This window comes from Corvus hawaiiensis, chromosome 12 (genome assembly GCF_020740725.1).
Source record: "Corvus hawaiiensis isolate bCorHaw1 chromosome 12, bCorHaw1.pri.cur, whole genome shotgun sequence".
Lineage (NCBI taxonomy): Eukaryota > Metazoa > Chordata > Aves > Passeriformes > Corvidae > Corvus > Corvus hawaiiensis.
In genome coordinates this window covers 18,581,484-18,597,946 of record NC_063224.1, presented here as the reverse complement: position 1 = coordinate 18,597,946, position 16,463 = coordinate 18,581,484, and the positions used below count along the sequence as shown (strand labels likewise).

The 16,463-nt window shown below is 41.7% G+C and overlaps 1 protein-coding gene across 3 annotated transcripts in view; it reads left to right on the top strand.

Annotated features, from left to right (window-relative positions):
* CDH11 (cadherin 11) overlaps nt 1-14,633 on the top strand; it is an 82,385-nt gene extending 67,752 nt beyond the window's left edge. For all 3 annotated transcript variants that reach the window (XM_048316465.1, XM_048316466.1, XM_048316467.1), the window contains 6 exons: nt 991-1,244; nt 2,457-2,593; nt 2,792-2,913; nt 4,120-4,237; nt 10,104-10,355; nt 11,688-14,633. In XM_048316465.1, the coding sequence (XP_048172422.1) occupies nt 991-1,244; nt 2,457-2,593; nt 2,792-2,913; nt 4,120-4,237; nt 10,104-10,355; nt 11,688-12,184 (1,380 nt within the window). In that variant the 3' untranslated portion in view covers nt 12,185-14,633. The remainder of the gene's footprint in view (nt 1-990; nt 1,245-2,456; nt 2,594-2,791; nt 2,914-4,119; nt 4,238-10,103; nt 10,356-11,687) is intronic.
* The last annotated feature ends 1,830 nt before the right edge of the window (nt 14,634-16,463 follow it).

The window sequence follows — 16,463 nt, the reverse complement described above, 5'->3', positions numbered from 1 at the left end:
ATTGCAAATTACAAAACATAAATCTTATTATTATGTAAGCATTATCATTTTGCCCTTTGTATCTTTAGAGCTATTTATCTCTCTTGGAGATAATCAGAACTCAAAGGACAAGGCCTGGGCAACTTAACTTCTGGGCAGGCCTGCCCTGCCCTTTGGGGCAGTCCCTCAGGATGGGACCCAGAGGTCTCCTCTGCTCAAAACTGCCCTGGTTCAATTTCTGTCTCTGTTCTAGAGGTGGGAGTGGATTTTTTTGTGTGTTTTGAAATGTGGGTGAGCTGTCACTCCACTCAGTTTATGGTGTTAACATACTTTGTGAATTGTGGTTGTCACCTGCATGATCATTTTGAGGTGCAACTCTGCAGCCATTTCATGCCAGTGAAGGTGCAGAGGTGCTGTGGCTTTGATCAGGCTCCCAAAAGGACTTCCCCCATGGGGCATTATTCCACCTCTCCTTTGGAAAGTGTTATGAGTTCTGGGGTTGGAGAGAACTGCAGGAATGAAAGCACTGCAAACCATCTTCGTGTTTTCCCCACTCCCTAAGTAATTTAAATTCTCTGTGTGCTAGCTCATGGTGCACCCAGGAGCACTTCAAACCACATCCACATGGAATGCCTGCCAGCCTGGAACAGATGAAGCCAGGTCTCTTGTGGGAGCCCCTTTCCTACCCCTTGCACTTTTGTGCTGTCTGGAAGGCTGCATGGAGACAAGGTTAATTTTCCCAGTGCAGATGATTTCCTCAGTGATAGAGCAAGCAAACAGCAAGACCAGGACTCTGTGGGGATATTTTGAGTGCCTTCCTATGCTGCTCCATACATAGAATGTAGCTCCTTCCATTTGAGTCTTTATGTTTTTAAATACACACATTCCAGTCCAAGCTTGTTGACAGATGCTCACATTTGTTTGGTGTCATTGAGCACTAGGGCACTGCCTGCTGCTCTTACAGCCTGGTTTTCCTGACTCTGGAATGCACTGTCTCCTTGTTTCTCACAGACCTTAGATTATGAAACCAAAAAGTCCTACAGCCTGAAGGTGGAGGCAGCCAATGTCCACATTGACCCCAAGTTCATCAGCAACGGGCCCTTCAAGGACACGGTGACAGTGAAAATAGCAGTGGAAGATGCTGATGAGCCACCGGTGTTTTTGAAGCCAAGTTACATTTTTGAAGTACAGGAAAATGCAGCATCTGGTACTGTGGTCGGAAAAGTACATGCCAAAGACCCTGATGCTGCCAACAGTGCTATAAGGTTTGCTGCATTTCCTGTTTCCTTCTGAGCATTAGCTTTTGGAATTGTTAGGCAAGTTCTGAAGACACTGTGACAGATCTACAGACACCCAGAATATTGAAACTTTAACCATCCAGCGTTGTTTTTATGCCTTTGTTCCATAAGCTGCCAGTTTCTCAAAGCCTGTATCACACCGTAGCTCTGTCTAATTAAAATATACTTCAGGGCATCTTTGGTAGACTGCACTCTAAATTAAATTTTCCACAAATACCTTATGCTGTTATCACAGTGTAGATTTTTCTCAAAATATAGAACTCTAAACTGTAGATTAGAGATTGTGTTGGGTAATTGTTAAGTGGTAATTGTTAAGTGGTAATTGTTAAAGACAAGCCCATACAGACACCTGGTTTCTGCAGTTGTGTTGGATTCTCTTGGAATCACAGAATCGTGGAATGGTTTGGGCTTACTGGGAGGGACATTAAAGCCCATCCAGTGCCACCCCTGCCATGAGGAGGGACACCTTCCACTGTCCCAGGCTGCTCCAAGCCCCAATGTCCAGCCTGGCCTTGGGCACTGCCAGGGATCCAGGGGCAGCCCCAGCTGCTCTGGGCACCCTGTGCCAGGGCCTGCCCACCCTCCCAGGAAAAATTCTTATAATACCTTCTATTAATTTAATTTTATTTGTTATGTTCTCAGTGTAACTTTAAATTATGAAGAGCTCTTTTGTGTGTATACTTAACATTTCAAAGAATTTCAACATGAAGTTATGAAAGCCAGAGCTGTATAAAGCTGTACAAATGTGCAGAGTGGGTAATATTTGATAAATTTATATGATCAATTAATATTCTGAGTAAACCAAAGATTGGAAGACTTAAAAGATCACCATGATTAATGTGAAACAGAAGAGAAAAAATATCTCAGTAGATATTTTTATCATGTTTTATAAGAGAAGAAAATAAAGAGTATATTAGGGCTTTGATATAGAGACTTCAAAGAGCAGCAATTTTCACTTATTACAAACATTCTGATGTACTGTTTTTCTAAATGTAGAAACCAACCAGGTTATTCTCCTTTTAAAAGAGCACATATCATCCCTTTGACAATGATATTGAGGGCAGCAATAGGTGTACTACTTACAATTATTGAGAAATAATAATTATATAGAACAAATCTGGATGCATGAAACTCCTAAGTCCTTCCTTTCTCTAATTACTGACTTTCAATCCTCTTTAGATATTCAATTGATCGACACACCGACCTTGAAAGATATTTTGTTATTAATGCAGAAGATGGCAATATCAAGACAATAAAGGCTTTGGATAGGGAAGAAATGGCTTGGCATAATATCTCTGTCTTTGCAGTTGAAGTCCGTGAGTATTTCACTGGGGTGTTTTAGAATCAGTGGTACGAATTCTGTAACCCTCCAATTGTCTCCGTTTGATAGACTGCAAGAAATCTCAACAGAAATACCTCAGCATATTTGATCTTCCCCTGGTTGCAGCTGGGAATTTGTTTGTTTTGAGGAGTTTTCCTGCTTCTGTCTCATCTCGGTGTTGCCTCTCCTGCAGACAAACAGCACCAGGAAGCCAAAGTTCCCGTTGCAATCAAGGTTGTTGATGTCAATGACAATGCTCCCAAGTTTGCGGCGGCCTACGAAGCCTTCGTGTGTGAGAATGCCCGAAGCAACCAGGTATGGGCCACCCACCACCTCCTGTGCTCACCACTGCTCTGTGCCCACAACCTTCCCTGTGCCCACCACCTTCCTGTTCCCACCGTCCTTCCTGTGCCTACCACCTTCCTCTGCGCACCATCCTCCTCTGCCCACTACCTTCTCTGTTCCTACCACCTTCCCTCTGCCCACCATCCTTCCTCTGCGCACAACCTTCCTCTGTGCACCACCCTCCTCTGTCCACCACTTCCCTGACCACTACTTTCTCTGTGCCCATCACCTTCTTCTGTTTCCACCACCTCCCTGTTCCCACCACCTCTCTGTGCCCACCACATTTCCTGTTCCCACCACCCTCCCTGTTTCCAGCACCTTCTCTGTGCTCACTGTGCTCCCTGTTCCCACTACCTCGCTATGCCCACCACCCTCCTCTGCCCACCACCTTCCCTGTTCCCACCACTGTCCCTGTTCCCCACCCTCCCTGCACACACTTCTCTTCTCTCAGGGCGTTAGCCCTGTTTTGTCTTGTCAGCTCCAATGAGAAGTAGTAAATGAACATTTGTTTAGAGGTTTTGGCCAGAAAGCCTCAAGGACCCAGGAAGGCACTTTATCTCTGAACTGCTACCAGCAGTTATCCAGTGCTTTGTGCACTGAGTGGGATTGGTGTTGGCTGGGAGTACCCACCAGCACAGGGTCAATGGAGCTGGTTCGGGGCAGCTTTCCCAGTTGTTGGACTGGTTTGGATATTACAGAAATACTCAGTGTCTTATGGGAAGAGTCCCAGTACAGTGCTTGTAGAATTTAGCCAACAGATTCATTCCTGGCAATCTGTGAGGAAGAGGGGTTATGATCATACAGAAATACAGCTCTGCACATGACCTGTGCCTTTGCAGTCAGTGCAGCTGTTTGAAAAGGACTTTCTCCGCTGCTGAGTTTTCTGCAGACTTTTATTTATTCTGCTGAGTTCTCATTAGCACATATTTGTATATAAGACTGTAGAAGGTGTGTGCTTTTATAGCTGTAATCCTGGGATGGTTAAATGCATAGCAAATCAGGATTGCCTGCTGTAGTTTGGAGTCTGCTCTGTGTTTGCAATTGCATATATTTGTATTTGAGGGGAGTTATGCTATTTTTCAATTCTTTATATTCAAGGGCTGTCTCAGAATGCTGTCTGTATGTGATGTACCCAGAGAAGGAGCTGTTTGTTTACCGAGTGCTTTTCTTTTACAGCAATTTATTACAATTAGTGCTGATGACAAGGATGACTCGGCCAATGGACCAAGATTTATCTTCAGTTTACCACCTGAAATTATTCATAATCCAAATTTTACACTCAGAGACAACAGAGGTTTGTGTGAAGATTCCCATTCTACCAGAATCCAAAGAAATGACAAAGTAGAGCTAATGGCCTATGCAATGTCATGTAACAGCATTTTCGTCAACTTTGTCAGAGTTTTTCTCCAAGATTTAGGGGAGGAAGGCAAAAACATACAGCTGAGATGCAAGGATTGTTAACTCACTTGAATTTTCTTGAATGCAGATTTTAAGTTATGTAATAATACCCAACAGGAAGAATCCACTGCCATTTTATCTCCCAGGAAGAGGATAAAACCACTGCCAAACACTCACTAAATGGAATTGGCAGATCTCCTTGGTTTAGAGAAACCTCAAGTTAGCTGAGACAGCACAAATCGTTAGGCTGCTTGTATTTGTTCACTACTGTGATTGCCAGCTTTTGTAAATTATGGATCACAAGAGACATGGGCTAGATTCCCACTGGAATCAAATCACTGCCTGGTGCAGGAAACGAAACGGGGATTTGTGCTGTGGAACGTACCTGGATTGGGTATCTCAGCATCTGGATATCTTGATCCCTTTGCCAATTTGCTATTCATGAAACAGAGTAGAGCTTTGCATTCAGATTGATGGTGAGATGCAAGAAATTTGTAAGCAAAAAACCTCAGGCCTGGGTGAGTGTCAAAATTCAATTGATCACAACATAATGACATCAGTGACCTTAACTTGCCAGAGGCTGAGGGAGACAGAGGAGGTAGGTAAACAAACAAACAAACAAACAAAGACAGGTTTGGCCATTATACATATTTATTCAATTTATTTCATTATATTCTGATTCAATGCTCATTTTTTATTTCCCTGCACAGGGCAAAAGCTGTTTCAGCTTCTAAAGGATTAGTTTTGATTAGCAAACTTTAATGTTTGAAGGAAACTTAACTGTTTTCTGAAAAGTAAAACTCAGTTGAACTGGTTTAAATAATGAATCCAAGAGTGCCAGAAGTACAAAAGGCAACAAAATCCACATACAGGATTTCAGTAAAATCTGTTCTGTTGAGGCACACTTTATATCTGTGCACATCTGAAGGGAGGGTAATTATCATCAGAGCTTCCAAACAAAATCTCTGTTATTCCTGACTGATCAAAGTAATGCTGTTGCCTAGTGCTTGACACTTGTACATACATAAGCAATTCATAAAGGAGCCAGTGCAGGGCATATATTTATTCTCTTTAAAGTAGTAAAACACAAGTTTTGAAAAATTAATGGGTGTATTTCTAGAGAGGAGTAAATAAGAGTGTATTCTTTGCTTGAGACCCAGAGGCCAAGTTTGTCTATAAAATACATTTTATGGTCACCACATCAAACTGAAAATAGATCAGATTTTATAATCTAGCAGAGGAAACATAGGTCAGAGTGGAGATGCTCTGAGTTGTATTATGGTTCCTGACTCCAGCCAATCCCACTAATCCTTCATTTCCATATGCAGCAAATTCATTACTGACAAAATTACCCCGGATAAAAATGTTTTGTAGTTGAAATTATGATGTCACCTTAATGTGGTGTTTCTACCTGGCAGTACTGCAAAAGGTTATTTCAAGAAGGGATTATTAAGGGATTGAATCTTCCCATATAATTTTCTTTTTGGGAAATGAATAGTGTGAGGAAATTCATCCATTTGCATCCTTTCTTTCCCTTGTTTTGTTCAATCCTCGGTGCAATTATGTTGTTAATTTACCTATTTCTGTGGGGTGTTTTTAAGTAAGTTATAGTACAGCAAAGTAAAAAAGTTAAAATTCTGTGTACTTCTATATAAAAAACTTCTTAGGGAGAGTGTGTTACCATTTGCAAGTCAAATAATGTACATGGTCATTCAAAGTCATTTTTTTTCAGTTGTAAGTCTGAGTATTCTATAAGCCATGCCACAGCTTTCAGACAGAATTGCTACTTTCAAAGAAAAATGGCTTTATTAACTGTGGAGAACAGTTAATGAAAACTCCAGTGTTTGGGCCTATTACAGAACTTTGAAGTGAATACAGCCCCATAATTATCATTTAATAGAGTTTCTTTTTAGCAACTCCTGAAAGTAATCACATATTGCAGTAATCCAAAACAGCATAATCATGTTCTACATCCTATTAATAGCCCACTGTGTTACCAAGTCCTCAGCTGAGCCCATCTCCCATAGAAAACATGAGATAATGGCTTAGCCCACGCTGGGATAAAACACGGAATTACTTTTGCACTGTTTCCTTATATTATAGCTCATAAACAAACAGCACTGTCTGCCCAGGCTCTGCTCAACTCTGCTCCCACTGAAGTCAGCCTTCAAAAGAGCAGCACAGGCTCGTGGCACTGCACAGCAGAGAGGCAGATTTTGAGTAAATGATTTCCTGCATTTAATCCTGCTGGGTCCTGTGCTGAGATGCCCTTTTCTTGGACTCCCTCAGCCTGGAATTGCTGGAAGGGCTGCAATCCCAAATTCACAAATTAGTGCTTTACAGAGCCTGAAATGAAACTTGTGAGCCCCCGAAAATCAGTGACTAAAGTCCGCTTTTTAAACTCAAACATGTGCTTCACACTTTTTCAACAAGAAAATTTTGAAACACATGAACAATAAAGTCCCAGGATTTTGCCATACATTATCCACAGCAATTGCCACTCCTGGTAAGGATTTTAGACAGCAGAACCCCTGAAACTGTTTAGTTTTCTGGCTGAATCTGCACTCACACCTGATATAGGTGATAAAGTTCACACTACAGTCAGCTCCTGTAATCTAGAATCCTCCTTACGCAATCTATGTGTTAACAAGCCCCCAAAAACTAAGCTACATTTGCCTATGCACACAGGAAAAATTGGAAATCATCGGTAAGATCACCAGAGAAAAAGACAAAACTCAAAGGTCAGGGAGATCAGTAAAAGGATCACCAAGAAATAATGCAATTTTAACTTCTAATTGTGAAGATTTCATGGGGAGAACAGGGAATCTTCACTTGCAACACCTTTGGATGTTGGACATCCAAGGCAATAATAGCTGGAAAAACATGAAATTTTGGGAGTGGCTGTTTTGAGATGACTGTTCTTTTCCTTCTTGTGTTAACCCCCATTCTGTTCATTAGGACTGACAGTCAAGTAGTTCCCATATGTGTTAAGTAATAGTTTTAAGCTGGTGTTGACATTTAACTTCTGTTGGCTTAAAAAATGCCATTTTACCAGGATTATAGTTCTACTCCTGGGCCTTCAAAATAATAAAAAAGCAAGGATGAGAATATTAGCTAGGATTATATGTTATCTTTTATCTAGGTAAAAGAGAGTTTTTTTTCTCTTATGGATATTATGTTTCTTCTAAATGTGAGAAGTGAACATAAACAGTAAAAGGAAAAGTTTAAAAAATGACCTTTTAGGCTTGATGTATTGTAGTCCTTTTTAAACTTTAGCCAGGCCTGTTGATTGGATTTTTCTTTTTAAAAATTTATATCAAACTAAAAATTGGTTCCCATTAAAACAGATAAATCAGTCATTGGATCAAAATCAGCTTTGTTTAGTGTAGGTGACTGCAGTGGACCAGGCCAGTCTGTATAATAGCTGAATAATTTGCTGTCCTTTTCTTATTTCTAATTAGGAATACTATTTCAGCTGACAAAAGGCAAGAAAAATAAAATATATGATTAAAAAATGCATGGCCGAAGACTAAACATACTAATATATGGTATTGCCATTCCTTCCACTGTGCCTTTGCAGCCTCAAGGCAGCTGTAGCTCAGCCCCCTGTTAATGTTCATATTTTTTGCCACAAGAATAATCAGCCCTATTGTGATTTTTCATTTAATGGAACAGATCTTGGTTCTCCTATTGAGGAAATGAATTATTAAGCACATTTTAGAGGACTCTGTGGAACAGTTTTATCCTGGATCAATATATTAGTTCAAGTTAGTTGATAGGTTAATAGATATTAGATGTTGTATTTCTATTTGTACCAAATTGTTACGAGCCCATTAATTTAAAGTCCTAAAATAAGGCACCTGTCATGCAGACATTGAGATCACCAAGGTCCTGTGAAAAATTGTGCCTCAAAGTTTAGATGGAGCATGTAAACGTTCAGGAGATTAGAGGGACTCTGAGAGAAACAAAGGGCACCTCCAAGAGCCACAAGTAATAAAACAATCAGATCTTTATCAGAGTCTCTGTCCTTACACTGTGTAAAGAAGAAGTTAACAAGCTGCTTTCTACCTAATTGATTTTTTTTTTTGGTGAGACTTCAGCACCAAAAAGAAACAGTTGTGTCATGACCAGGTGACCACTCAGGGCATCAGGGGTGTGGCCTGCCAGGACAGGGGTAGATATGGGGGATGGATTCATTTGGTGGGTAACAGATCCTACCTAAAATATTCATCCTTTCTGCTGTGAACTCCAGAAGTTACTGGGAGAGTCATAAGAGGTGCAAACATCCTCCCATAGATTGACCAAATCTGGGGGCAGTTTCAGACCTTGTGTTACATCAGGGGCACTGCCCACAAGGGTGGTTAGGGCAAGGCAAGAACGCTTCTCTTTGGGTATAATTTATTCACAGATTTCCATGGAAATCATGAGGATTAGATCATTAGGAGAGGTTTTATGGTTTGCATTATTAAATTCTGGAATTTATGCTGACTCTTCAATGGGAAAACAATTAATCTGCAGTACCCTGAGGCAGCAGTAAAATGGGTACCTTCGGAGGTGAACAGCCCTCTCTCAGTAGATAAAAGAATTGTTCTTTTTTTCCCCCTTTCCATTATACAGTGAAAAATAAAGAACGTGGCAAGCCAGGAAAGGTTGTGTGGAATAAATCTTCAATATAAACTGGCTTTTGAAGGTCTGAAATCCACAGATATGATTGCTTCACTTTATTTACTTTGGGATGTTTACAGCTGTTATAAACTTTGGTTCAGGCTGAGCTGAGAGAGGAGGAGCACAACAAGAAAACCCTATTGGTGTTCCCCTGGGAGTGGGAAGCATGGGCTGCCTCAGCTCAGGGTGTCACCTCACACAGTCCCCTTTCCAAGGCTTTAGCCACAGGAGGTGTGCAGAACCATCCAAAATGCCCTGTGCTGAGATGGCAGCTTGTTTTCTGCCCCCTACACCAGGAGAACCACGGCAGGGCACCTCTCATGAGGACAATGGGAAGAGTTACAGAAATACTGTCAGGAGTGGGACCCATGGATCCCTGTGGGTCCCTTCCAACTCAGGGTATTTTTGGTTCTGTGCTTTAACTCTTCCTCACACCCATGTAATTCATAATGTTCCCAGACATACTATACATGTATGATCAAGCTCTTTGAGTTCTGGCTTTGGAAGCTTGGGTGAAAACCAGATTCTGATAAAACACTGTTACCTTCAGTGTTTCTTAATGAAACAGTGAGGCTCAAATTTCCTCATACACAGCAAATATTGGCTTTTGTTTTGGTGGGAGTCTCTTTATCACAGCCCATTTTGGGACAGATCTCTGTCTACCATGCTTTTAGATGTGACTCCAAGAACAACACATAAGGGAGATCTGGGTTTCATCCCTCCACTGAAATCTTTAATTCTGGAGAGAAAAAAACCAGCTCAGGCAGCAATAAGAAGGTCCAGCCATTTGGGTGGCTGAAAAAATATTGTGAATTTCTCAGAAACTTACAGGTACTAAAAGGTGCTATCAGACAGAGATTATCTGTGTTCCTTGTGTTAATTAAAGAATTAAAACTGAGTGTGGTGCTGTATGAATTAAATAAAATCCTGTAATTTCTCTTGGGTCATTAGAAAGGCAACACTTTATACTGGTTTATTGTAGAATTAATGCTGAAGCCCCTGAAAGTTGAGAGCCATTGCAGCGAGATAATTTCTTTTTCAACATTGCCTACGAGGACGACTTTGTGGGATAATGATTCTCTCTCTTCTTCAACCAGATAACACAGCGAGTGTGCTGGTCAGACGGGAAGGGTTTAGCCGCCAGAAGCAGGATTTGTACCTTCTCCCCATCGTGATCAGCGACGGCGGCGTGCCCCCGCTGAGCAGCACCAACACGCTGACCATCCGCGTGTGCGGCTGTGACAGCGGCGGCTCCCTGCTGTCCTGCAATGCCGAGGCCTACATCCTCAACGCGGGGCTCAGCACCGGCGCCCTCATCGCCATCCTGGCCTGCATCGTCATTTTGTTAGGTAAAAAAGAGTTCTTTCCCTACTGCTCATCTGTACTTGTGTTAAAAAAGTAATCCTGCCCTCAGCTCCATGATGGAGAAATGAATCTTCATTTTTTAGCTTTTATTTTTATAGGGGGTACTGATATGCCTGGATGTGAGAGGCTTTGGGGTGACGTGATTGTGGCCTTGCAGTTCCTGGAGGGAGCCCACAGGAAAGATGGAGAGAGACAATTGACAAGGGCCTGGAGACAGGACAAAGGGGAATGGGTTCAAACTGCCAGAGGGCAGGGCTGGATGGGATATTTAGAAGTAATTTCTCCCTGGGAGGGTGGGCAGGCCCTGGCACAAGGTGCCCAGAGCAGCTGTGGCTGCCCCTGGATCCTGGCAGTGCCCAAGGCCAGGTTGGCCATTGGGGCTTGGAGCAGCCTGGGACAGTGGAAGGTGTCCCTGCCCCATGGCAGAGGGTGGGATGAGGTGAACGTTATGGTCTCTTCCATCCTAAACCATTCTGGGCTTCTGTGATATCTTCAATAGCAAACACCAGTGAATTTGTGTAGATGTGCTTGGAGAATGTCCTCTTGTGGCCTAGTGCCAGTTAATCAGGGACACTGCTTAAAGGAGGTCATGGCATACAGTTCTAAGTTTTGTGATCTTCCCTGGATGACAAGTTCCTTATTGAGGTCAGCCAGGATTAATGGCCCCTGGCAGCTATTTCCCTCAAACCCATCTTGTGTTGAAGACAGATGAGTGGCTCGGAAAACCTGCTTTTAAGAAAGTGTTGCATAGTGTTTCCTGATGATTTGGAAAAAAAAAAATTATACAATATTTTCTAATTTCCCTGCAGTAATTGATAGAGTTTCTTTTCTTATATACTTTATTTTACAGAAATTTGAGTTGAGAACACAAAAACAAATACGCGTTTGGAGGTGTTGCTTAAAAAAATCCATTTTAATGGAAATGACACTTGGAACTCGAGTTAAGCTTTGGGCATACAGGAGAGGATAAAGATTCGTCTTTGTTTTGTTGCAGATATTCATGTGCTTGGCCTGCTCAAAGGCAGTGTCACAGTGTTCATGCGGCACTGGGGGCCCCACCAACACTTCCCTTGAATTAGTGTTGCAGTAATGAGCAATTAGTAAGAGCAGTGGCATGCAGCCCAGACAGAGAGCCTCAGATCAGTGTGTTCAGTTCTGTGTACAAACATCGCTGCTTTTACCTTACAAGGAGCCCTAAAAATGCAGAAGTTTGCAGCAATCCAGCACAAAAGCTGAGGGCTCAGTGATGCCGCAGTTATTAGCAAAGGGGCTGCTGTTTGACAGTGCAGCCTAACTCGTGTTTTTGTTTTCTCCAGTCATTGTTGTGCTGTTTGTAACCCTGAAGAGGCAGAAGAAAGAGCCCCTGATCGTTTTTGAAGAAGAGGATGTCCGGGAGAACATCATCACGTACGATGACGAGGGCGGAGGCGAGGAGGACACGGAGGCATTCGACATCGCCACGCTGCAGAACCCCGACGGCATCAACGGCTTCATCCCCCGCAAGGACATCAAGCCCGAGTACCAGTACCTGCCCAGGCCGGGGCTGCGGCCCGCGCCCAACAGCGTGGACGTTGATGATTTCATCAACACCAGGATACAGGAGGCCGACAATGACCCCACTGCCCCTCCCTATGACTCCATCCAGATCTATGGCTATGAGGGCAGAGGCTCTGTGGCTGGGTCCCTCAGCTCCTTGGAGTCAGCGACGACAGATTCTGACTTGGACTACGACTATCTACAAAATTGGGGACCTCGATTTAAGAAACTTGCAGACTTGTATGGCTCCAAAGACACTTTCGATGATGATTCTTAACAATAAAGTTTAAGATTTGGCCTTAAGAACTGTGTCCGAAGTTCTGAAGAATCCAGAGGAAATGTAAGCAGGTATTTTTTTAAAAATCAAGAAAAATCTCATTTAAACATTTAAGTTTGACAGAGAGGATCCCTTTGATAAAAAAGGACATGAAAGTGGTAAATACTGTGAAGTACCTTTTCCTACAAAAGGCAAATCTGGAAGTTGGCTGCCAGCTTCACTAAAGGAAAAAACCCACTTAAGAAATGCGAAATATTTAAATGAAGGAAAATGCTAAAAGCGAACCTACAAATAGGGGAAATCTTTTGTGTGTTACGAACATCTAAATCTTTTATGTCAAAGAAGCTTCCACAAATTAGAAAAGATAACAGTTCTGAGCTGTAATTTCGCCTTAAACTATGGACACTCTATATGGTAGTGCATTTTTAAACTTGAAATATATAATATTCAGCCAGCTTAAACCCATATGATGTATGTACAGTACAATGTACAATTATTATGTCTCTTGAGCATCAAACTTGTTACTGCTGATTCTTGTAAATCTTTTTGCTTATACTTTCATCTTGAACTAATACGTGCCAGATATAAAAACTCTGTCTTGTTGCAGTGGGAGGCGCCCTATTTCTATGTCATTTTTAATGTATCTATTTGTACAATTTTAAAATTCTTATTTTAGTATACATACAAATATCAGTATTCTGACATGTAAGAAATGTTACAGCATCACACTTATATTTTATGAACATTGTACTGTTGCTTTAATATGTGCTTCAATATAAGAAGCAGACTTTGAAATAAACTGATTCTTTTTTAATTCTTGTTCTGGTTATTAAGCATATAAGGAAAAACATAGTGTTTCTAATGTCCCATTTATAGTTCTGACTAATTTACTACAATTGTGACCTTTTAATAGCCTTATTTATTATGTGTTTGTAGTTGGTTTGTTGCCTTGTTAAGTGATTATTTAAAAATCAAGTACATTTTACAAATGTTTTTTAGATTAAAACAAATGTAACGTCTGGTGAACATTTTGTACCCTCTCTATCTACAGCTTGTGGCTGCTCCCAGAACGCAGTAAGAACCGTCATATAGTCCTACTGTGTTTCCTGGATTAAATTAAGTGTAATTCTTTTCAATATTTCCCATGTAATATGCATTTATCTTATATCTTAGAGATTCCCGAGGTTTCAGGAGTGACTTTGTGAGTGGACGGGAGTACTCTGTACTTACACTTTACTCCAGGCTTGTGAGTTTCTGTATCTGTGCTGAGCTTCTGCGGGTTCTAGAGACTGAAATCTGACCCAGTTTAGCTGTGACTTCCCTAAGGACTGTTCTACCTGACAATTACCTTACCTGAGTAGTAATTAAGATTCCGGCACTTAATTCCTATTTTTTAAATTTTTTTTTTTGTTTGTTTGGTTTTTTTTATTTTTAATTTCCAGTAGAATAGCATCGTCTGTGGATAGGGAGACATTTTAATTTGTGATGACAGAAATACAGAGTGCTTTCAGGGTTGTTCCTTGTAATGTATGTTTTTAATCCAAAAAGGGATCTATAACTTTTTTTTTTATATTAGTTCAGAAGGGGCAAGGGATTGGAATATGTTCTGCACATCAACATTTTCTGCATCTGTGTACAGCTGTACCTTTGCTGAATTTAATATAGTTGGCTGTGTAGAGTCAGAGATCAGCAGCTGCAATATGGGAAGCGGCAATAAATAAATAGAAATTACCTACCTTTTCCTACATTCCTTTTACAGGCCCTGTCCTTCATTTGCAGTCAGGTACCAAACTGCTTGATCTGAGAGGAAATCTGATTTGTTGGTGTGTTGCTTTTCTGAAGACCCCCCATATATGTAGTTAGATTAAAATTGAACTTCTTAAAATGATGACTGATGTGTCAGCTCTATATCCATAACATATTCACTTGTCCCATTATATCCCTATGTTTTATAAGGCAGAGTTTGCTAAATCAGCAGATTTGCTCTACAATGTTTATTGTAATATTTCACTTTATTATAGCTGTATGCATTCTATATAATTCTATAGTTTATTATTAACTTGGTTCAAATTTCTTTGGTTGTTGATTTTTCTCTGTTTATAATCCAAAGAATATTTTGCTAGATTTGCACATTTCTCCATTATAAATTTAAATAAACATTGAAAAAAAAAAAAAGAAAAGTAATGAGTATCACTTTACAAATTAACAAATTGAAATAAAGTAAAAAAGAAGTAATTTGTAGGACTCCATCCTCATTGATGCTATCTGGGTTTATTTCACTTTTGAGCAAGTTTTAGAATTAATAACGGCATTTTCTACATTTTTATGTTTAATTTTTAAGAAGGACATTGTCAAGTACATTTTTTAATAGTTTCAAGTGCTTTGAGTTTTAGTCTCTATTGTTTGTAGCACTCTCGTAGATGTTTGGAAATAAATTTTCTTTCCCTGCTGGTTTTGTCCTTTTTCATTTGATTATTTTTCCCCTTCCCAGTGGATGTGGAATTATCGCAGCATTTTATTAAGTCAGGCTTGCTAATCTCAGCCAAGGCTGCCTCTGAAATGCTGGGAATTATCCTCACTCCGGACCATCAGCAGCACCTTGGATGAGCAGCGCATTCTGGCACCACAACAGGACATTGCTTTGCGTTGAACTTCGCCGTGGCCCTCGTGGGAGCCTCAGGTTTTTAATCTGAGTTTGGTAAAACCCAGCCCAGCATGGTGGCTCCAAGTTAGTCCCAGCACACCCAAGAAGGCCGTGGGCTGTAGGTTGCTGCAGCATTCCCAATGATCCCAGCGACCTGGGAAGGGATTCACCAGCACGAGTTGCTTTAGCATAGTGGCTCTGCCTTCCCCAGGGACCGAGCCTCACATCCATGGAAGACAACTGAAAGGTTAATTACAGCTTCAGTGGGTTTGGAGAGAACCCCCATTCCAAGGAGGATCACCACACCTGAGCCAGGTAAGGCAAGGGGCGGTGGCAAGTGCAGGTGGTGCTTTGGCGGGTTTGTCGTCATTTGAGGGGATACAGCAACCCCCTCCAAACACCATCACTAACACACAACCTGACCTTACCAGAGGCACTTCCTTGTGAGCTGAGTGAGTTCTGTGCTCCAGCTGGCAGAACTGCTCAGCTCCTGGTCTAGCTGAGCGTCACCAAGCTAGGTGCCTCTCCCTCCTGTGTCTCTGCAGTGCCTTGGAACACCATTCCTCATCCTGGCAAGAAGCAATTAGGGGGGCAAGTGCAGGGCTGGTTGCTAGGGGAGCTCTCCAAACTTGCACTGATAGGGAAGGGGAGGGTTTGTTTGGGAATTCTCAGATCGCCTCTGCTGTGTTCGTGCCACAATGCCAAGCAGTCCTTGATAATGTGTCAAGGGGTACAAGCCTGCAAGCTCACCACCAGCATTTCTGTGATCTCAGGCAAGATCCTGCCCCAGAGACTGCCACAACTCAGATGAGAAAAGCTTTTTAAGGAGCTTGCAGGTTTTGTTGGTTCCATCTTGTTGACTTGCAAAATAAAATGCTGAAGTTTTCCATGTTGCTGCTGATAAGCTCAGAGAGAAAGTGGAGAGTAGGAATTTAAATAAGGCTCACAAGGAGGCGAGCTTAGAGACCCAAAAGCCTGGAATGCTTGTATGTCTTCCCCATCCAGCTGCATTTTCAGAATTACACGTGTAATGAAAGGGTCAGTAAGCAAAAATCCAGGTAGGCCTTGTGCAGGTTTTCCCTTCAGACACTGATATAAATACTGAACTACTATAACCAAACCCGATTAATTGGCGGCAGAATCACATTTTGTATTAAGGGGGAAAAAAAAAGAAAACGAAAAAGATGAGAGAGAGAAAAGAAAAAGGAATGGCTTGGGAAAGGGACTGAGTGAGTTTGTTAGGGAGTGAGCTGCAGGTCTCTGGAGCTCTTCTGTTGTTTTCACTCTTTTAGGCTGAGACTGGGGATCAACCAGCTTGACCTAGTTCCACTCCCTGTGTGCTAGTGCACAAGTTTTCCATTATTTAATATCACTGATCTCTGTGTTTGATAAGAAAGGCTCTTTCAAACCTGACTGAGCTGGACTGGCTACAATTACCCAAGTCATAAGAACAATTTTAGCCCAATCCAATTCATGGATTCATAGTCATTTGAAAAACTTGTTTCTTGTCTTTCTGAGTGAAATCTTGGGCCTTGCTGCTCACCAGCTCTAGACCTCTGTTCTTCCCTCCCTTATGGAACTGCAAATCCCACATCCACAGTGGGTGTCCTGCCCTGTCCCAGCAGAGGAGGGGCA